The following is a 22,814-nucleotide window of genomic DNA, read 5'->3' as shown; positions in this document are numbered from 1 at the left end:
AGATTTTATCATAATTTATTCTGTCGTGTTGTTAAAATTTAGTTTGATCTTGTAAGTTAAATACCTGAAACGAGGGAGATCAAACTAAATTTTAAAGACGATTGCCAGCTCCCGTGATCAAGCTCTGTAAAGAATTAAGCACGCAAAAGGACATGGATCAAATTTACATAACACAACTTAGTCTTTTGAGTACTTGGTCCAATTGTCTTTAATTTATCCAAATCCTTACTTTATGCTTATTACCCGCAGTAACTCTCACTTCTTCCAGCGAGGTTCTTGTCATCGGTACATTTCCAAATTGACCTGGCCATAGGTTACTAGCAATGTCTGTTTTTATTTATTTATTTATTTATTTATTTATTTATTTATTGAAACTGACATAAATCTCATATTTCTTCAGTGATGAGATCTATATATATGGCAATTCCAATGGTCCTGATTATTTAATAAAATGCAAAGAATAGGCGGTATTTGGCATTTAAGTAGTAATGTAAGCATTATCAAGCGAAATAGGCAAAATTAGTTCGGTTGAAATTTAAGCGACGGTCTCTCAAATGAATATAACTACGTTCATTTTTATTAGGCCATCTATCTTTAACATTAAGGATCAGGTATTTTTCCTCACATCCGGTTTCTACTCAGAAAGTAAAGCAATACGGAGTGATGACAACTATTAAGTCTTAGTATAACTTTTTTCTCCATCTAACAAATATATTTCAGATATATGTTTATGTATTTTTTTTTTTTTTCGAGTTTTGTATGATTTAAGGATGTAACAGAAGGAAGCGTCGGGTAAGGAAGATCTTCCGTGCTGTGAACTGCTATGTTTATTTTTGCTGATAATTACTTTCGCAAGGGCAGTATAAGTTAAGAGTATTATCTATATCATGATAGGAAGTGTGTGTGTGTGTGTGTGTGTGTGTAAGCAATGTGTTCTACAAAAGAATTATCATTTCCCACTTCATATTACTATATATTTTTTTTTTTACATGGCTGTAGAATTCGTTTCTCTCTCTGCAGACTCTTGCATTTTATGTAGTCCCGTTCTCTTCCCTATTGTCCCATTTCGATTAGCTTTCAGGCCAGAATGTTGAATTGGTTAAATCCCGGTTTTCAGGCTATAAGTGGTGTACGGCAGAACTCGGTCATGTGCATTTTACATTGATATCTCTCTCTCTCTCTCTGTGTGTTTGTTTGTTTGTTTGTTTGGAGTCATATTTATTTTACCTTATGACTAGTTTTGATGGTGTATACTTTTTACAAGAAATGAAACTAATACTGATGGTACCTGAAAAGTCGCTAAAGGAATTATTTACAAAACATTGTCGGTGTACGTTCAGTAAGACATACGAACTAGGAAATGGTGCTTGAGGGACGTTGAGCCTAATGTTGTCAACGGCTCGAGCAGCTCAGCTCACGGCTCAGTCAGCACCAAGTCGAACCGAGAATTGAACCGAGCCGAGCTGATGGCTCATCGCAATCGAGGCGGCTCGAGCTGTTGGCACAATTGATCCGAGCCGAGCTGGATGGCGTCACTAGCTACGGGAACTTATCCCAACACTACTCTTTTCCAGACTGTAAGTAATATGTGTAGGACATTTAGTTGAAATCGCTCGAAGAGTTCCAGACTCATGCAGAAACACATACACACATACGTTTTAGATATACACCTATGTAAATACAGATAAGAAGCGGCTCGCTTCACCGCTCATTTATAACCGAACCAAACCGAGAAGTGAGCCAAGCCAACAGCTCACCCAACTGAGCCGATGGCTTATCTCAGCTGAGCCGATGGCTTATCTCAGCTGAGCCGATGATTCATTCCAATCGGGCCGGCTCGAGCCAATGGCTCACCTGAACCGAACCAAGCCGGTGGCTTATCGCAACCGAGCTGGCTCGAGCCGATGGCTTACTTGAGCCGAGCCGGTTGACATTACTATTTAAGTCATGTTTTTAAAATCCACTAGCACTGGAAGTTCTGGTGAAGGTTCAAATATTAATATTAATAGTATTTATTTAAAAAAAAAAAAAAAAAAAGGATGGAAGGAAAGGAAAAAAGTGTAGTAGCGGCCACCTTAAAAATCATGCTTGTTTGACGTTTCTTCATTGAACGTTTTGCGGTTATTAAGTGATTAAATGCATTTTCATCTTTCTTTCTGAATTTATTCACATGTAATGCATTCTTTAGTTTCCAGCTTTGATTTTACATTGGGAGTACAATGGCTTAGTGGTAAAGCGCGCATCTCGGGTATAAATGGTCCTAGGTTCGATTCCAGTCCATGGAGCTTGTGGTGGACATCATATTGTGTGTGGGTATCGTTCATTAATTGTTCGGTTATCTCCTACTTCACTCTACAATTTTGCCCGTTTGCATTTATCACACACCACCACTACAGCGGCACCACTACAAAGCAACTAAAGCGAAGCCATAACCCACCCTGTTTGATGAGGCAGTATTGCCAGATCTGAAGATTGAAAAGTAGCGAGGTAGTGCTCCAAAAGTAGCGGATTTGAACTATTTGTAGCCCAAACATAATAAGGAATTATTTTGTAGCTAATATTTTATCATTCTTATCGATTTAATGCAACCCCTAGAGTGTGACATACGTCAGGTGTGTGGGTTGGCGACGGTCAGGCAGCGACCGTAGTCACAAGACGTTGCTATGTTAGGGCAAACTCCATACTTGGTCAGGAGCAGTAGAACTGCAGTGTGGAATGAACTGGGCAGATCGTAGTAGTATAAAATGGGCGACCTTTGTGATTTCCAACAGGACATGTTTACTGAAATCAGTTTTGTGAGCTCAGAAATACACTTTACACAACGGTATGTTTTCTCACTGTCATCTCTCACTTCTTTAATTCATTTGCTAAATTATTTCTGGAAGCCATGCATTTTTTTTTTTATTGTAGTCCATTTACTCATTATGTTAATATGGACAATACCACTGGCGTATTTACGATTTTGTTTCGGGAGGGGCTTTGCTAACTTTCGGGGGGGCTTTGCCTGAGATTGTGAAAATTCTGCAAGATATTTCATATACTTTACTATAATAAAATTTCGGGGGGGGGGGCTTAAGCCCGGAAGCCCCCCTAAATACGCCACTGGATAATACAGTAACACAACTAAGTTTGCATTGTTCACGTTTACATAGCTCCGTTCTAGGCATTAACTGAAACAGCAACACAGTCAGTGATGCTGCAACAGCGCACGCTCAACAAAATATCAGGGTTGCCAGATCTGGAAATTAAAAAGTACTAAAACTAGTTGAATTAGTATTGAACGTGTTAGTTTTAGTGAAGCAATTGTTCATTGTGAATATAATACTCAACTAACAATACTTTTATTGTATTATTTAAAACTAATAATTTGTAAATTCATATGTGAGCATAAGAAGAAAATAGCCTGTACATAATTAAAAATAACCCAGATAGTAGCATGTCGCCCAATTGGAAATTTTTTTGGTAGCGAAGGCACTTAAAAATCGTCAATCTGGCAATACTGTGATGTTACTTTTGAGCTGCCATATGAATCATTGGCGTCTTTACAGAAATAGCTGAAGGAGCAGCAGATGACTTAAGTATGTACTTTTAATAGTTATAGTTACAACTGCAATAGACTTAAAAGAATACTCCGAAAAAATAAATAAAAAGTTCTTAACAGATGAGTAGGACCAGTCAAGGACGCTGTACAAAAAGTAGGACTTCAGTTTGAAGAACATAGATCGCTAGTTTTAGAGCACGTAACCGCGGTGAGTCATGAAAGAACGAAATAAGCTCTTTCAACTGTATAAATTTATTCCCCAAAATATATAAATACAGGTAATGTTTTAGTGTGTGAAAATTCTAATATATTAAAAAGAAGACTAACTGTGCTACGCTAATCCTAATAAATTTTAAAAAGTCTGTGAGTTACTCTTATCCTAATAATGGGGGAGTTCGGTGGCTCAGTGGTAGAGCGTTCACCTCCGGTGCTTGGGGTCCGTGGTTCGATCCCAGCTCACGCCATGTGGACTTTGTGGTGGACAAATACCGTGCTCGTGGGTTTCCTCTGGGTTCTCCCGTTTCCTCCCACTTTCCTCATTCCACCATTTCACTCATCTCTCACAATCACCGCCTCCTTTAGCCTAACCGGCATAACCGTGGGACGTTAAAGATTTTATTTCATTTTTTCTTATCCTAATAAATTAAAAAAGTCTATCTGTGAGTCACGCTAATCCTAATAAATCAAAAGTCTGTGAGTCACGTTAATCGTAATAAATCAAAGTATGTCTGTCAGTCACGCTAATCTTAATACATCACTACATGTGCTATCGGATGTTAAACTATGCAGGCAGTTTGCCTATTTAGAACCATAGTGATGGTTTAATTGCAGCTTAAAAACTATATTTTTTTAAATTTGTTAGTTGTGTTATTTCGAGTTACATCTGCAGACAATATTAGGATATATTGTCCATTAAGTAATTTACATCAGAAAAATTTCCTTGAATTAATGCATACATTTGGTTTGAGGTGGTTGGTGAGGAAAATAATAAATTTGTTAAATATAATCAATTAGAGCTTTTAGAACAGGATTTTAACCAATGACATATAGCTAGCCGAAGCCTCGGATGAAACAATTTTAGAATCAACTTGAAGCAGTCGTTCTTTCAGAAAAAAAAAATGTTCCGGGGAGACACTCCTGGTACTATTCTATATTTATTATTATATTGTAGGTGTATTACTTTGATCTTCTCCGGAGTGGCAGTTTGAGCTCCGGGGGGAAGGGTAGTGCCCCCAAAAAACACGTCTGGAAGAAACACTGCCTTGAAGTGTGTTTTTGTGGGAACTTATTTATTCATGTGAGAACTTTTTTTTTTTTTTTTTTAATCTGTAAGAAGAGTGTTATTCCTTGACCTTGTTAATCCTGGTAAATATTTTCCAAGTTTCGTCATGTTATAGTAAGCGAGGTTTCAGAGTATTGGCAACAAAAAGATTTCACTGGTACCGCATGCGACTATAGTAGGGGCGAAAATATATTGCAGAATGTTCCAAGAATTTATCCTCCCGGAAAATTCTCATGAAAAGCCTCATACATAATAATAATAATAATAATAATAATAATAATAATAATCGCTGGTTTTGAAGTGCGACATAGAGCGAAAGTGTAAGGCGTGCGCCTGCAGTTCAATGTGAGATACTAGAATTTCTGCAAGGAATCGAACCCAGTGTCCGTAGAAAAAGCTTGCTTTCAAGAAATTAAATGTTGACTCACAGATACGAAGGGTAAGTGCATTATCATATATTTAGTCCTAGTCGAATCAACTAACCAAAGTAATAGACAAGTATTATTCTCTACTTATAAAAGGCTGGCTATGTTGAGCATGTTCAGTTGGTCACTTTGGCGATATGTTGACTTCATCGATCCCCAATGCTATTATTTCTTCACATCGCCAATCCTTAATTCAAGTAGCCTCACCAATTGCGTTACGAAGTAGGGCCAACACGAAACATACGTTTTCCAGAAATTTAACCTGAGCCCACATGCACATCCCATATTAGACGGCTTATTTACTCGGCCTGCTTATATGTATAATGGACATGTAATAACCATCTACAATTTCTTCCTACTTCTAATTAGGTCATCAAAACTGTTTTCTTTGGTTTCGGTTGTGTAGGGATGGTGTCAAGACCAAATGAGACGAGACTTAATATAGCCCCAGTCTCGTCTCGTCTCGCTGACAAACATTGGTCTCGAGAACCAATTCTCGTTCTTGTTTCGTCTCGAAATCAATTGTGTGAAATGAACAATGTTACAACATAACGTTCCCTGTATTGTTTTTAGTCCATTCTGGACCATAGAGCTATTCAGGTCCGAATACTTCCGTGTAACTAACTTTGTTACTAACAGTTGTGCTTTCTGTGTATGTGGTCATGGGTTCAGTTCCCACTGGGCGTTTCAACCCTTGGATGAAACCCGAATAATGATTCAGATCCCCTTCTAATCCATATATTTTGTATAATTTATGCACGGTATCGAAAAGGTATACTAAACTGTAATCGATCAACCGTATGGTCTACTGACTAGCGCGCGTATTTTTGGTACAGGGGTCCAGGTTCGATTCCCGGTAAGAGAGCATTGAAAAATTTAAACGCAAGATGGTTTGAATTCCATCTTTAACCTATATCCATGTCTGTTATAGCCTTTGTGCTGAAGGAGACACTAAAGTCCAATTCAATCATCCAATTTAAATTATATCCTGATACCGGTACTTTCTATCACTTTTCTGATTTGATCTACTGGTTGTCCTTTTTCCATGATTTAGCCCTATCCTATTGTGGAATTTCTGTTCCTACTCTCTTCCAGCCTAAACATTTTATCCTCAATTTCAGAAAAAGTTGACAGTATTGTTTGCTTGAGCAATTGCATAAAAAAATAAATTTTTCAACGTGTCCTTTCCAGGATAATTCGTAAACTGTGTTGCAAAATAATGTTTTGAATTGAAACTTGTTATGTTTGTCATCTTGTATCTTTGAGTTATTTAAATGAATGGAAACTGAATAAAATCTATTGAACCCCAACTCAAGATTGTGGTCTTTAAAACATTTTCGATGTACTTAGGTACCAAATTATCACTGGTGTCCTTCCCCCTCTATTCTCCCATGTATACGCGCACAACTGCGACCATCCAAGGGGAATCTGTCCACTAACTAACATATAGGCTAATATACAGTGAATTTAGGATAAAGAACAATATAGAATTTCTGCTAATATTTGAGATAAAACCAGGGCTCTGCAGACTTGGCTTGGTCTCATCTAAGCCTCGATAGGTTGTCTCGTCTCGGTTTATAAACGTCTGTTTCGATCTCGGCCTCGGTAAGATAGAGAAGATTTAAAACAGATGGGAGAGAAGAGGACGCTTCTAGTCACCACCATCCTTCGTAGAAAGGCCAATTGGATTGGACGCATCTTGCGAAGAATTTTTTTTCTTACCGCTATAGAAGGAAAGATGGAAGGAAAGCGAGGAATAGGAGGGAAAACCCAACTGATCGATAATTTGAAAAATAGAAGAAAATATTGGGAGTTAACATTTTCTGGCCCAAAACTAAGATTGAAGAAAAGTACCAGGGCCTGCCAAAAGGCAGAATAATAATAATAATAATAATAATAATAATAATAATAATAATAATAATAATAATAATAATAATAATGATGATGATGTCTGCATCGGTGTCCTATCTCTATTTGAACCGAAAATATTATAAATCTGCCACGTCCAGCTCCCTCCATAGGTCAAAAACTAACAGCTAGGATTTTTTTTTTTCTTTTCGGTATAGATTAGTCGTCCTAAGAATAATTCTCCCTAAGTGATAGATGTCACTTCCAGGATTCCATTTTGTGTCCACATAGAGCAAAATGGTCAGATTTTTGTTTTCTCTGTTAAGGCACCAAGAATGTTATCTCTACACTTATCCCTCTGGTGAAACCAGAACTAGAAGAGCCGTCATTTCCTGTTTCAACATTGAATCCTGATAATCTTTCAGTTTAACGTTCCACGATTACGCCCGTTGGGCTAAGGAAGAATGATGGTGATTAAGCGAAGTGAATGGTGATAGAATAATTGGTATAATGAGAATGTGGGAGGAAAGTAGAGTACCCACAGACGCGATGTTGTTCACCACATACATACTTGGTCAGTGATCGAACCAGAACCAGAGACCTAACGCACCAGAGGTGAAGGTTCTACCACAGAGCCACTGTCCCCTTTTTGGATCCTGATAGATGACATGAGAATCGATGTAGGTTTTATATATATATATATATATATATATATATATATATATATATATATATATATATATATATATATAATAATTTATTACGTGTCCTGTGCTGCGTTTTGGTCGCACATTCTGAAGATGAAGCTTTCTGACCAAAACTCAGAAATAAATCGTATATTGCGTTGTGTTTTTAAGTGTGTAGTTCTTCAGAATCGAAGGAAATATTGTAACTTAAGCATTTTATGATTTGTGAAAGCTTAGTGTTTAGAAAATTCAGATTTCATAGCTTCAGTATCACAACTTAGCATTAAACAATAAAAATTCTGATTCAGCAGACATGTGTGGAAAATTTCGTTTCGAAACTGCTCGTGTGAGCAAAAAAAAAAAAAAAAAGGTTAAGCTTAATGTAGCAGATTTAATTAGATTATGCGAATGAAAATGTGCAGGTCGTGCATATTTCTTTGTCTCTCTATGAATTAAATAAGAACATTACAATAACTTTGAATGTATTGTCTACTATAGGCCGCAAAATAATAATAATTAAAAAAACGTTCATAGATTTGAAGAAGTCACTGTGTGACTGAATTTAATTCAGTCTAATTTTGTAAAGATTGTAATTTTCCGCATAACATGTTGTACAGTCATATTAAAAGAAACTGGCCTACTGGTCATATTAAAAGAAGCCTACTGTTGGGAAGATGTTGGATGTTGAGGGCAGAAAGAGTTATGATTTTGTGCACATGCTCTCATCTAAAAAAGAAGAGTTTAGAAATTATATAGAAATGGTGATTATCTTTTGAAAGAAAGTTGTTATTAAAAGATTATGTATATATGCGTTTGAAGTAAACAAATAGCAAACAAAGGTAGCTTGCTTCTTAAATATAATTAGTAAATAAGATACGAGTGTTATATTTAGGTAAAGAAACACTTAACAGATTGGCGCAGTCGGTAATACGGATTTACACTCTAGTTTGTGGAAGTTGGTGTTGGGACCAGCGTTTTTGATTCTTCATGGAATTCAGGTATATGCCATGAATGCTTTCCAGAGGCATATTGTACTCTAGCACCCAGTTCCGTTAGTGAGGACGGAGTGGCCTCGCATAGCGTAGTCGTTTTGGTGCAAGCAGTCCTAGGTTCGATTTCTGGTGGGGGCACTCGGTCGAAAAAGTATAAAAAGCGAGATACATAAACTTGAGATAATCTCCTTCTCAATTTTTGGGTGTTTCTCAATTTCTCAAAGCGAATTCTGTTTATTATTACCTGGGGCCCTCACTGTCGGACACTTATTCTTACATTCTCAACGGATACTGTAGTTCCTCCATTTCTTGTATAAACCTTGAACTGTACTGGTTGTGGCAAGCGTCATACCAGAAAATTTCGGAACTAATACTTCTTTAGTCCGTTTAATGAAACCTCTCTTTATGTAAAACCACACAATATCAATTCGGTGTTCAATTGCAAACTCTACCACTTCTCCACAATACTTACATGATATTTACTTTTAAATTGTCGAACGAGCTCAACTTCGTCTTCCTAGAATCCTAGAAGTAATCCAATATTTCAGTGTACGCAAGTATATTAGCCTAATAAGCAGTGAGGCGTACCAGTTTTAAGTGGGACACCCCGTATAATATATTCACAAGGCCAGATAGTGCTTTAATAAAAATTCAGTTTATGTATTTCTTGTTCTTTTATGTGTTTTACTAAAATATTTGTTTTCTTTCTTTTCAGCTTTATCGAGCAGGATAAAGTGAGTGGATTCTGGACGTGGATGTTTGTACTTTCAAAGCTGCCTGAACTAGGTGATACGATATTTATAGTTCTACGAAAGCAGCCTTTAATTTTTCTCCATTGGTACCACCATGTGACTGTGCTGTTGTACTCGTGGTACAGTTACTCTGAATACACTGCCTCTGCCCGTTGGTTCATAGTGATGAACTACGTTGTCCATTCTATGATGTATACCTACTACGCTCTCCGTGCCATGGGTTACAGAGTGAATCGAGGCATCGCGATGGGAATTACGACAGCTCAACTCATGCAAATGATCACTGGCTGTGTTGTTAATGTGTGGGCCTATCAGTTGAAACAAGCTGGGGAAGAGTGTCACGTCACCGACCCGAACATCAAATTATCTTTGCTAATGTACTTCAGTTACTTCATTTTGTTCGCCAGGTTTTTCCATAAAGCTTACCTGAGTAGAAAAGACGGAAGTTACGAGAAGAAGTCTGTACTAACGAAGAGTGTTAAGAACGACATAAGTGAATATAATTTACAATATAAAATAAAGGGACAGTGATCAACAGATTAATAGTTTTTCAAGCACTAATTAATCGTTACCACTGAAGAGAGAGAGAGAGAGAGAGAAAGAGAACTTGTCTCTTGCAAAGAATACCAAAAAAATGCTCTCTTTAATAGTCAAAAAGAACTGCTTTCTCTGTGTAGGAAAACCATGGAAACTAGCGTAATACATAAGAGAAGAAAGAAAACCTTTATATTTCAAACAAGTTTTTTATAGGTACATCATATCCGTTGGCTTTTTTTTGTTGGTCCTACTTTGACATGGGATTTGTAATGTCCTATTATGTCATACCATATTACACGTATTTGTTGAATTGTAAGTTTAAGTGTACACAGCCAGGAAGTGTTTAAAACTATGTTATTAAGTGAGAGCAACAGAGAACTGTGATACTGCATACTAAGTAACGCAACGTTACTCGCAACTTGGGTCACATTTATTTTGTAATGTATGTTTAAAAAAAAAAAAAAATAATGTCTATCTCGTAAACGAAATACTGGAACAGCTGAAGCATATACAGGATGTTTCAAAACCAACACCGACAATATTTGGGAGGGGATTCCTGACACCAAGACAAGACAAAATAGTATAGACCAACCTGGGTGCAGAAATCCGTCATTTCGGGGTTATAGGTTGCCGAAAGCACGAAAAGCTGAACTTTAAATGTCCCTAGCTCCAAACTAGGGGACCTACTGTAGTCTGTTCAAGATTTCATTTAGGAACTAATATGTGCGCTATGAAAAAATACAGGTTTCAGAACCCTCCAATACTCACGCAGGAATTTTTATAGAGGGAATTTGACTACGGGCATATAATTTGAAGTAGGCTACTCACCAACTACCTTTATAAAAATTGTTGCGTGAGTACCGCAGGATTCTGAAACATGGGTATTTGGACAGGACACATACTAGTTCCAAAGTGAAATCTTGACCCGACTACGGTAGGTCTCATAGTATTGAAACTATGGACATTAAAAGTTTATTTTTTCATATTTTCGGCAGCCTATAACTCCGAAATAACTAATTTCTGAACTCCAGGTTGGTCTATACTTTTTGTCTTATCTTGGTGTCAGGAATCACCTCCCAAACATTATCGGTGTTGGTTTTGAAACATTCTGTATATTTTAAGGGCATAGTTAGGCTAGTTTTGTCTATTTTATTTTATTTTTTTTTTTTTAGCATATTAAACAGAGTAAAATAAACTCTCTTCGAGTCTATAACTGATTTGACAACTTAATGGTGTTGAATACTATCTGCCACAGCCTTGTGTTTTAGTCCATCGATTTATATGGGGGAATATTTTTTTGTTTGAAATAGATGGGATTTTAATGGTTAATTTTTGTTGATTACACTTTTTCAAATTCCTTTAAATGTCTCTTACTTTGTGAAACCTAATATTATTATATATATTTTCAATATTTAATAGATTTAAGTTGTACTATTAAATTTATACATAATACAAATCAATTTTAAAAAAGGGACATTTAAATAATTTGAAAAAGAGATCAATAAAAAAAAAACATCCATAATTAAAACTGCAGTTCATTTCAAACAAAACAAATGGCGTGGATACTCAGCACCATTAGAAGCGTGTGTACCGTTGTTTCGATTTATTTCTAGAAAGCATTATGTTGATATTTCTATACAATTGATGTAGTATGGGTAACCATCATGCAATTGTTTATATGTGAATTCAGTAAAGAAAACTGTGAATCACGTTGAAGAAATCAAATGAGTTATGGAATTGAAGAATTTACTTTTATTTGCAATAATTTATGATTTTTTTTTGAATTATCAGAGGATAAAATAAGAAACTAGCTTTTTAATTGCCCATAAAGGCGGAGAATAATATTTTCTTTCAACTACTGCAAGAAAAATGTCATTCCATAAATCTTGTATTTGCAATCATAAGATGCTTATATATTTATGTTGAATGCTTTTATAATTTTATTTTTAAATAAAAATTGTTCTTTTTGTGTTGTTTCCTGTAAAAGAAACAGTAGTTAATATTAACGCTGTTCAATTTTTTTGAAGTAATGCCAGTAAACGAATTCAAAAATTGTATACCCGCCCAATTCTTGTATTTCTGTCTTTCAAAATGTAGACAAAACAACACTATTGGTTGTGAAATGGTGGTTCTTAATTACCACTGCTCGCATTTATATCTATTTTTCTTTGTTATTGAAAATAAAATAAAAAAATAATAATTTTATTTATTTTTCGTTTTGTATAAATATTGTATATGTACATAAGAAATATATATATATAATATACACTGAGTGTGAATGATATCCTAATGTTTCTACCGTCAGGAGTGCAAATTAGATTTATTCGTATATCGTTATTGTTAACATTGTGCTACGTATGTGCACTTTTAATGAATATAAAAAAAATCGAAAACTATTGAAAGTGTACTTTCGACTGTATGACAAGGATTCTCTCCGATGAACGTTTACATTATTTATGAACTTAACGGTATATGTGTGTATTTAAAGAAACTAGCAAAAACAAGATTTCTATGGTGGCTAGCAAAATAAAACGTAAGAAGTTACCGAAGCGATTTTTTTCTGCTTAAGTAAAATTTTAAAAAATAGATTAAAACCATACGTTTATTTTGTGTGGTACTTATTTTATAGTTGATATGACTACTCCTGTTTCTGTAAGTTTCTTTAATGGACAGGTTTACTGTGATAGAGTAAATAGTTTCAAGTTGGTGAATCCCTAAGTTATATTTATTTTCAAATTCTTTTAATTCGGTAGTTAATGAATGTTTTATAACTACAGTGGAACAGAGCATAATGGATTTATTGTGCATATTAATTTTCTGTCTTTCGATATGTAACAGACAGTCAGAACATTTTCGAAGTTAGCAAATGTGCAGCATTATTATTATTTTAAAAAAATGGATGATTATTATTATTATTATATCTATGTTACTGTTGAAAGAGTTTGTTGCTTTTCGGGAATATTATTATTTTTAAAAAAAAGTTGATTATAGTTGATGTATGGTGCTGTTTTCTGTGCAGAGCATAATGAAGCAAAAGAATATATATTTAAAACAGATAATTACATTCCATAATTTGAATTCTTTTGTAAACCAAAATAACGAATTCCATAATTTGAATTATTTTGTAAACAAAAATAACCATAATGGACTAAATCCAAAAGAAAATTTGTACTAAATCGCTGAAATTTTATACTAAAGTTTGTTTTTAATTATGACTATGATAATGAATGATGATAGTTGTTTTTCATACTGTTACATGACATTACATATTGTAATTGATTTTTTAAAGCATACTGTAATTCTTTGGTTCTGTATGGAGACATGTTTGCACTAGAGTGCAGGTAATTTAGCCATTGTTCAACTTAACTGCCAAAATGTGCTTCAAAAATAAAACATTAGTTTAAAAGATAGCTCTGCTTTATTCATTTTGTAAGTTGCGTAGGAGAAATATTCCGAAAGCATTATTTTTCAGCTCTTAATTCAGCATCTTGAGCTTCCTGGTTGGTATGTGGATACCATACACACCTTTAATGTGGGAGACCTGAGTTTGATTCTTGGTGGAAGTTCGGATCTCGCGTTAAGATATAGGTCTGTCTCATGTAGTCGTGTTACTGTAATGGACACTAAACTCCGCGACCAACCAATCTACACCTAGTCCTGTATTCATTAATTGGAGAAAGAAGGAGTAGGTAAAGTTTAAATCTGGGTATCAAACGTGAAATCGGATGAAGACCACACCCATGCTGAGTTTCTAGTATCAAGCATGAAATTTTTTGGTACTCCAAAGTATCATCGTAGTGCTTTACATATGGTTAAAATCAAATACTATATATACTCGAATTTAAGACGCACTTTTTCTGCCATAATTCATGTATAAAATGGGGGATGCGACTTGGAATCGTATAAAAAAAGCCTCTGCAATGATATTGCGTAAATGTTTTTAAAGGATTAGATCGTTGATAATCTAACCTATGACGTAACGAGGAGTAGAAAGTGCTGAAATTGTGCAAATTTTCACTGCGATGTTGCCAACAACAGGATTCTAAAAAAATGTGTGAAATTCTGCACCGAAAGAAAATATACTGAAATTTGATATTAATTCTCGATCCTGAATGACTCGTCGTGATTCTCGTTTCTCATTGGCTTGTTATAGTTTTATTATATCCGCAACCAGCACACTGATTACTCATTCTTGTAGCAATTTATACGATGACAATATATAACAAATCTTTCTCACAGGACCTAAGACCAGTAACTAAGATACCTGGTAGACACACCTGGAATATGTGAACAAATGCTGATATTTCAAGGAAAGTTCTAGAAATATTTATATTTTTTGTTTCTATTATAGAAGTTCATTTTCCTTACAATTTTCCAATAATTGTTTGCTTCCAATAACTATTTTCTTAGTTTTAATTTTACAGTTAGACAGGACACAGAAAATTATTGACTGCGACATGTTCCTTTGTCCCCGTCTGTAACGACGCGACGCCCGTCCACGCATATAACTGCAATAACTGCAAATGCTATTGCCATCCATTACTTCGTATTTTTTCCCCTAAAACGACTTGCGTTTTAGTGACTGTTTTTATTAATCGAAATGCTTATGGTAATGATGGCAACGTTGCAAATTTTTTGCGCAATTTCTAATTTTGTTGCCTTCTCATTAAGGCTTTATCTGTGTCAACAGATAAGGAAGTGACTGTTTGCGCAATTTCAGTGCACCCCAAAAACTAAATACAAAGTGGTAGTGAAAGTGCATAAGCAGGATGTCATCTGTTCACACTGTAAGTAAGATTGTAAGAGAGTACCTGTGTTCTTCTTTCTAATCTTGAGTTTAAATGTATAATTTGAGCAAATAAACCCTATGATTTAATTTGTATTGTCAGATTCTAAGTTGCTTTATTGAATATCCAGGATGCGTCGTAGAATTGAATACAAGAAATTTGGCACAACTTTTGAAGTTTAGAAATGGGAGTGCATCTTAGATTCGAGTGTAGACGGTATTGTAAAGTCTAATATCTACAACCGTAATAGAAGTAAAAAGAAGGGCAAATACACTGAGTAATTGGAAGAGCGGTAAGAAAAAGTTTATTTATAAATCAAAGTTTAAACTTTCAATTCGTAATTTTTAATTTCAATTCAGAGTTTGCTCCTGTGGTAATACAAAGACGAGCCATAACCCAGGTGCCATATGCCATGATTGTCTGTAAGTGCAAGGTAAAATTGGTTCAAGAGGTAGTGTGTGTGTGTGTGTGAGAGAGAGAGAGAGACACGTGGATTATTAACCACGGGGCCACCATTCCCTCAGCATCTTCAGAGAATTTTTAGTGGCAGTGACGGTGAATGCTCATCGACGTCTAATACGTGAACTGTTACTGTAAAAATTAGAACTCGAACACAATGCTGCAGCAGCAATCTAAAATATTTGTCATGAGAAAGGGAAGGTGCAATGAACCACAGCATAGCGACTCGTTGGTTCCAGAAATTTCGTGCAGGCTGTAATGTCGAAGATCAGCCAAGGTTCAGTTATACGAGACACCATTGAGGAAAATCTGTCCACCAGCATACTACGATTATCAAATTAATTTAAGATGTTCCAACCCCTGTAGTGAGTCACCACGAACTCAAGAAAACCGTCTGGAGCTGCCGCATTGTGACTCTAGTTCAGACCAGAAGAGAGTGAATGTATGGAAGAACACCTACGGATAGACAATTTAGGGGGGGTGCGCCATAGACATGATGGGGGGTGGGCACCACTGCTAAATATGCCATTGAAGGAAAATTATCCATAAAATAAGGAATAACATTTCGTAAAACACTTAAGTATCTAATTCCTGATTCTTAGAAGTGTTCACTAAATTGAGTTTAACACTAACAATAATGCTTTGTGAAAGAATTTGTTGGAATAGCACATTTAAAATGTTAATGTGATAAACATTAAGCTGTATAGTAACTCAGTAATATTTATACTTTAAATTATTCAATATAGAACAGCAATTAACCTGTACCATATTTGGAGTACTATAAAACGACTACAAATTTTACCGTCCTACTCAGAATCAACCGTAAGATCAGAGTCGGAATCATCACATAATTCTTCAACATCAACATCACTATTACTCGCTTCTTCATTTCCTTCTGTCACCCATTTCTCTGTATCCTCTTCCAATGTCTCTGGTGTTTTGTTCTGTTCCATGCCAACAGCTAGTGACTTGTTCCTTGATAATCGTGGTCCTGAGTGTTGCATCCGTGAAACTTTAGGCAATCTCTTATTTAAAAGCTTCCAGTTATAAGAAGGATATGTTAGTTTTCCTGTCCTCTCCAATGGTAAACGATTTATTGTTTTACTAACTGTAGAGAGTTCTTTCTGTGGCAGCAGATGTAACGGGAGCACTAAGGATTCGAATGGCGACATCAGCTAATTCAGTCATGTCTCGAAACCCTCTCCACCAAAGTAGTGAGCTCATTTGTTCCACTCCGTCCCACAAAAACTTCCTTGCCCAATTTCCTTCCCTGTCCCTATGGTCAGTCAAATGTGATCTCAGTAAAACAGAATTCAATCCCATTTGTTTTCCAACTTCACAAACGAAGTTTACTCCATCCATCAATTCTTCAGCGGTTAATTTGCAGCCTTGAAAAGTGGGATTGGGGAGATCTGTAGCCAGATGAATTGGACCGAAGCCGGGTTCACTTGTTTGTTTAAATTTTTCCATCATTGATTGTTCTTCTGTTTTCGAAAGGATTGATGATGGTAACTGTTCTGTCAGAGTTAGATGAAGACTCTGGAATTTTGAGTGCAAAGTCTCTATCTGATACTCATTTTACTCGAAGCAATTAATCAAATCCACTATATGTTTCAAAATGGCTACAAGGTTTTCAATACAAATCCAGAATACATCATCGAGAAGTATTTTCTTGATTTCCGAAGGGCGTCTCAAGCCCAGTTTTATTGACAAGCACACTTTGGTGCGATTGTAAATGGTCTCCCCATCTTGTTTTTTCAGTCAACTTTAACGAAATTGTAACCCTTTTCTCCCTTGAGTTTTGTGTAAATGGTGCCTGCAGGTGATGACTATGTTTGATTGTTTTAACAACATTAATTACAGTTCCCAGTAATGCCTTTACCGATAGACATCCGATGATGTCAGAACAAAGCAAATGGAGAACATTCATAATCTCTTCAGATAAGTAACGTGCATTGTGTTTATTTTCTTTCGACAACGCGAAATCAACAAAAACAGGTTCAGGCTTTAAAATGACGAAATAACTGATAGATTCATTTCTTAAGTTACTCCAACCGTCACATTGTAAATATAGGTTTCTTGATTCCTCTAACCTCGTTTTAACTTCCCCTTACATTTCACTGTGTTGAGCATCTCAGTAACTCGTAGCCAGGCGATACCTTGATGAGAGAGAATATGAAGGACGAATTTTCTTTTTAAAAAATTCAATCCACAAAGGGTAATCAACAGGGGACACCCACTAACGAAGATCGCTTTGGCAATGCTTTCCTTCAACGCTTGCTGTAAGACTTCATTAAGGTTTCATACGTCGGCATTTGTTTTAAGAAACATCAATATTAAGATTCCATAATATAAGAAGCCATAAAAAGTCAAGAAAAGCCTGTATATTTTATGGAAATTGATGTTTTTTTCTTTTGTATAACAAATGCGACTATACCTACTATATCAAACTCACTTTCTCCTTGCATTAAAATTACTGCAAAATGTTCTTTTAAGTTGGAAACTAGTAGACATCAGATACCATCTTTTCATGATTAACTTGAACCTCTATAATGTTCGACTCGGAAACATTTTGATAATTTTGGTCGTCTCTATTCAATTAGTTGTAGCCTCTGATATGTAATGCTTTAGATACATGATCCAGCTTTCGTTTATCCTTTATTCGTATGACGGTTGTCTAAGTTGTCTGTGAAACATTTCTGAGAATTTTAAAATTTCAAAATTGCACATTTCGGGAAAAATTGTTGGATTGAAGGAGACTCAAAACATCTGTTCTCAAATGAAAATACACAATAACTTGATAAGGTTCTTGAAAATCGGCGGCGTATCGTAGACTTTACATTTAAAACTGGGGCTGTCTCCCAAGGGTTAACAAAGAGGGTTTATATACGATTTCTGTTTGGACAACCTAAGGCTTGAAGTCATACTACGATTTCTTAATTGTTTAAGTCTTGGCGAAATTAATCCAAGTTTAAAAGCCGTTCACACCTTGGTGAAGAAAGGGTATAGGTGGATAAGTATAGTAAAATAGCCCGAGATCAATCTTGAGATGACAAGATAGTGGTAATATAGGTACCCTCAGGATACATTAATTTCTCATGTTTCAACTCTGACTCTGATTTGTTCTTGAGCAATGACGTAAACTCGGAAAAGTTAATTATTTCTCAAGATTGGCTTGATCGATGTTGTTCAAACTTAGATGCATGTATAGGTGTACACGAAGGCTTCGTCTGAAAATTGTAACAGCTCATCCCCACCATTTCCCCCTTTCAAAACACTCGATTCAATATTTTGATCTCCTCTTTACCTATGAAGTTCTTCGAGAAAAATATAAAAAATAGGTTTTAGATGTCGTTGTAACCTAGAATAACATACAATATCCAAAATTGTATTGCGGGTGGGCCATGGTCAAAATTGCCTGCAAACCCACACCGCACATGAACGGGGTCAATTGGTTATGATTTTGCATATTTATAGTGAATGAATGAGAAAACACGCTCGATAGACCCCGAAATATTAGAAAAGGTCACCGGTATGGTTAACAATTGTTAAAATTTCAAAATAATTGAACTTTCGGAAAATACCCATTTTTTGGGTAGGTAAATACAAAATGGGTAAATACCCATTTTTATTTACCTACCCACTGGGTATTTACCCGACCCACATCTCTAATCACACCATCTTTTTCCTCCGTCTATTGAAACTGGACTTTATAAATTTATCACCTCTTATTAAAATATTGGATCCCTTTTAAAAGTCGTACACAGTGTCACAATGTGAAACAAAATTCACTGAATTATCTTCATCCAAAAACTGATCATTCTAAATTATAGGTATGAACCTCATGGGAATCTAGAGGACAACATTGCAATTTTTTTCTAAACATATCTGACATATTTGTTATCCGTATTTATGTTGAAAATAGCCAATACCAACTAATCACAATCTTCTGCACGCATTTTTATCGAATACGTACCGGTATCTAGTAAGTTAGGCTAGACATTTTCTGATAATGGAAAATAGTTAAACTACTTAGGAAGATTATTCTATTTCTGATAACAGAAACTGGTTAGGTAGTAAGGTTAGACATTTTCTGATAACGAACTAGTTTAGATAAGTTAGATAATAAGGTTACACTTGTATGATAATAGAAACGGATTAGGTTAAGTTAGGTAGTAAGGTTAGATTTTTCTGATAACAAACTGCTTTGGTTAGGTCAGACTTTTAATAACGGAAATCGTAAGATTATACCTTATCTGATAGTAAAAACTGGTTAGGTTAACTACTAAAGTTGAACTTTTTCTGGTAACAGGTACTGGTTAGCTTAATTTGGGTAAGTTACTAAGGTAAATTTTCTGATAATTGGAACTGGTTAGCTTCAGTTAGGTAAGGTTAGACTTCTTCTGATAACACGAATTGATTTGGCTAGGTTATTTAATATGGTAAAACATTTTTAAAAACAGCGGTTGGCTCAAGTTAGGTAAGTTAGTAGGGTCGTGCTTTCTCTCATAACAGGAACTGGTTAGGTTGAGTTAGGTAGTAAGTTATTATTATTATTATTTTTTTTTTTTACATAACCGGAACTGCTTTAGTTAGATAAGGTAAAACTTTTTCTGATAACAAAATGGGCTTAATTAGGTTAGGTAGTAAGTTAATACTTTTTCTGAAACATTAAATGGTTAAGTTAGGTGCTAAGGTTAGACTTCTCTGATAGCAGGTAGGCCTACTAGTTAGCTTAAGTTAGTATGGTTAGATTTTTTGGCAATAAGAACTGATTAATTTCAGTTAGGTAAGGTAGTAAGGTTAGACTTTCCGATAACAAACTTAGACTTTCCTGATAACAGGAACTGGTTAGCTTAAGTTAGATAATGAAGCAGATTAGATTAAATTTTTCTAATAACAAGTACTGAAGTAAACTGAAATAAAGACCTGTTTTCATAATATAGATGATTACTGTATAGTATTTCTGAAGAAAATTGGCGCATACAGTCCTACTTTTTTTTTTTTTTTTTTTTTTTTTTTGATTGGCTGCAGTTTAATAGACACAATAACATCTACGCTATTTGTCCCTGCCTCCCATTCTTTTATGATGGGAATTCAAGAAGTTCCCGAAATGTTGTTTTTGCATTTCTGGCATTTGTGATGCCATCACCCAATGACTCTTGTGCAATACAGTCCCTAGATTGCATAATTCTGAATTTAACAAGTGTGAACACGTCTTAACATGCAGTGTATGAGTAGTGTAGCTGAACGGAGGAGTGTATGGTGATGAATTGGCGCAATTTCGCATATCGAGCAACGCGCGAACATCAAGTTCATGTGCAAATTGGAAAAAATCTGCTTCAGAAACCTTGATAGCCTTAAAAACAGTTTAGCACCATCGGAAAGTATGGCTCTTCCCAAAGCTAAAAATGGGCCTTTTCCGTTTCGCCAACGTAGAAAAGATGAATATTAACGCGGCGGCTGAACTTCCAAAGATGCCAAAACAGGCCTTTCGTCGGTGTTTCCACCAATCGCAGGAGCGGTGGAATAAATGTTTGTGTTCCGAAGGTGCCAATTAAGTAAATGTATACTTATATCTGGGTCTGAGAAGTAGAGTAGTATAAGTCATAAAAGTATTAATTCCACAGGAGAAGCGGAAAAAGTGTTTTCAAGACCTTATTTTGTTCTATTGCGTCGATTGTTTACTGACGGAAAAGATTTTTCACTCCCTGCGTTCCAGTTGTCCACATCTCAAAACTTTCCTAGTGTCACTCGTAAGAAAAATTCAACTCAATTTCGACCAAAAAGTGATTTGGCATAGTTTACCTCTGAACCCCAGATATAGTGGTAATAAAGAGCTACAACAGACTTCTGGGAAGTTTTTGACTGGCCCTCGTAAAACTAATCATTTATCAGCGCCAAACTATTATAGCTAGAAACGAGAAAATTGGGTAAATACTCCTTGTGTCATGGAAGCAAGGAGTGAGAAAGACATTCTTTTTATTTTTAAATACTAACAGGATTTTTTTTTTTTTTTTTAAGGAGTAGAATGTCTCAGAAGTCTCTGGTTAGGGTGATGAAACTCGGCATTTAAACTTCTAATTAAAAACGAGCTAACACTTATTTCAGTATTTTTGAAAATTCCGCTCCTAAAGGAGGAAAGGGAGACAACTTCTGTAATATGCACATTTCCGATTTTATATTCATAAAATACCTAATGTAAGGATTCACTTCAGCTGGAGGTGTAAATTTCAGTGTGTGAACTTTTCATTAAAAATGAACTTAGGAGTTTCAGCGTATTTAAATTCCGTTCCTGAGAGGGTAGTGGAAAATGCAGGGTTTTGTTATCTTATAATTTCCAATTTTTTCAAGAAATAGCTCGGGACATTAAACTTAAGAAAGAAAGAAAAGGAATATTATTACGAAGGATCATTTATATAATGTGAGGCATTTCGGATGGTAAGGGCGAACTGAACAAAGACTTGTTTTGAAAAAAATGCAGTTTAAACCTTCTCCAGAAGCGTGAACTTAACACCACTATCAATTAATTATTATTATTATGTAAATTTTTATTAATATTCTTCGCACGGGGAGAATACGTTTCATTTTGAACGTAAAAGGCTGCATTTGGATTTAATTGGTATCGGAAGTGTCACTATTTATTTGAGCGACCCTGAAAACTATGGATTCGTCACTAGTATTGGTCTTTAAAAAAATTAATAATTTTAAAATACCTTCCCCTCTCCCTTCCCTAAGTTGCACCATCAAAGTGAAATAATAATAAACATCCCAGGCCCAAACCTCTGGTGGTTCAGGAGGTATAAAGTCACAAACACAGTAACTTTATATATATATATATATATATATATATATATATATATATATATATATATATATATATATATATATATATATATATATATATATATATATATATATATATAAAAACTTTGAAAATTGATCCGATGTTCACCTACCCGAAACGCTTCACATATTCTACTTCGAAGGATAGATAGGGGATTCTAAGTTTAATCATTATCTCTTATTACCTGAGTTTTTATTATTATCACCTCTTTTGAAACGCCGAACATACACCCATTGAATTAGTAGCCCTATGTTTTATATTTTGACAATCAGAAAATGTATATCTCATGGGAGAAGTTGATTTGACTAAGATTCGAAAGTAAGAAATCGTACATTTAGGAGATAGAAATTTTGATTTTTTGAGCAAAAATTCCCACGAAACGGAGAGTATTTTCCAATATATATATATAAAGTCGTGTGATGTGGATTAACTAAAGTTTTTGCCTAGCAATTTTGTATCAATTTGGTGAATACGTCGGTTTGGTATGAGGGGAAGCTACCTGACTCGGTCTTGACGTTGTAGAAAGTTATTTAGAGACGATAGTCTATGAGTATAAGTAATTCTAATGAAACCAAACTTGCGTCAAAAAGTATATCGATAAGCATTTAAAAATTCTGAGTTTCAAATACATATTCTCCATAAATTTTATTCTTACCGT

General features: G+C 35.2%; 1 protein-coding gene across 1 annotated transcript in view; it reads left to right on the top strand.

The window, feature by feature from the left end:
- Positions 1-13,473, top strand: part of Baldspot (elongation of very long chain fatty acids protein baldspot) — a 35,441-nt gene extending 21,968 nt beyond the window's left edge. The window contains exon 2 of the mRNA XM_081760250.1: positions 9,490-13,473. Coding sequence (XP_081616376.1) covers positions 9,490-10,057 — 568 coding nt within the window. The 3' untranslated portion in view covers positions 10,058-13,473. The remainder of the gene's footprint in view (positions 1-9,489) is intronic.
- The last annotated feature ends 9,341 nt before the right edge of the window (positions 13,474-22,814 follow it).

Source organism: Thermobia domestica, chromosome 5, assembly GCF_964235325.1.
Source record: "Thermobia domestica chromosome 5, izTheDome1.hap1.1, whole genome shotgun sequence".
Taxonomy (NCBI): domain Eukaryota; kingdom Metazoa; phylum Arthropoda; class Insecta; order Zygentoma; family Lepismatidae; genus Thermobia; species Thermobia domestica.
Note: the sequence above shows the minus strand (reverse complement) of the source record. Positions and strands in the feature narration are given on the sequence as shown.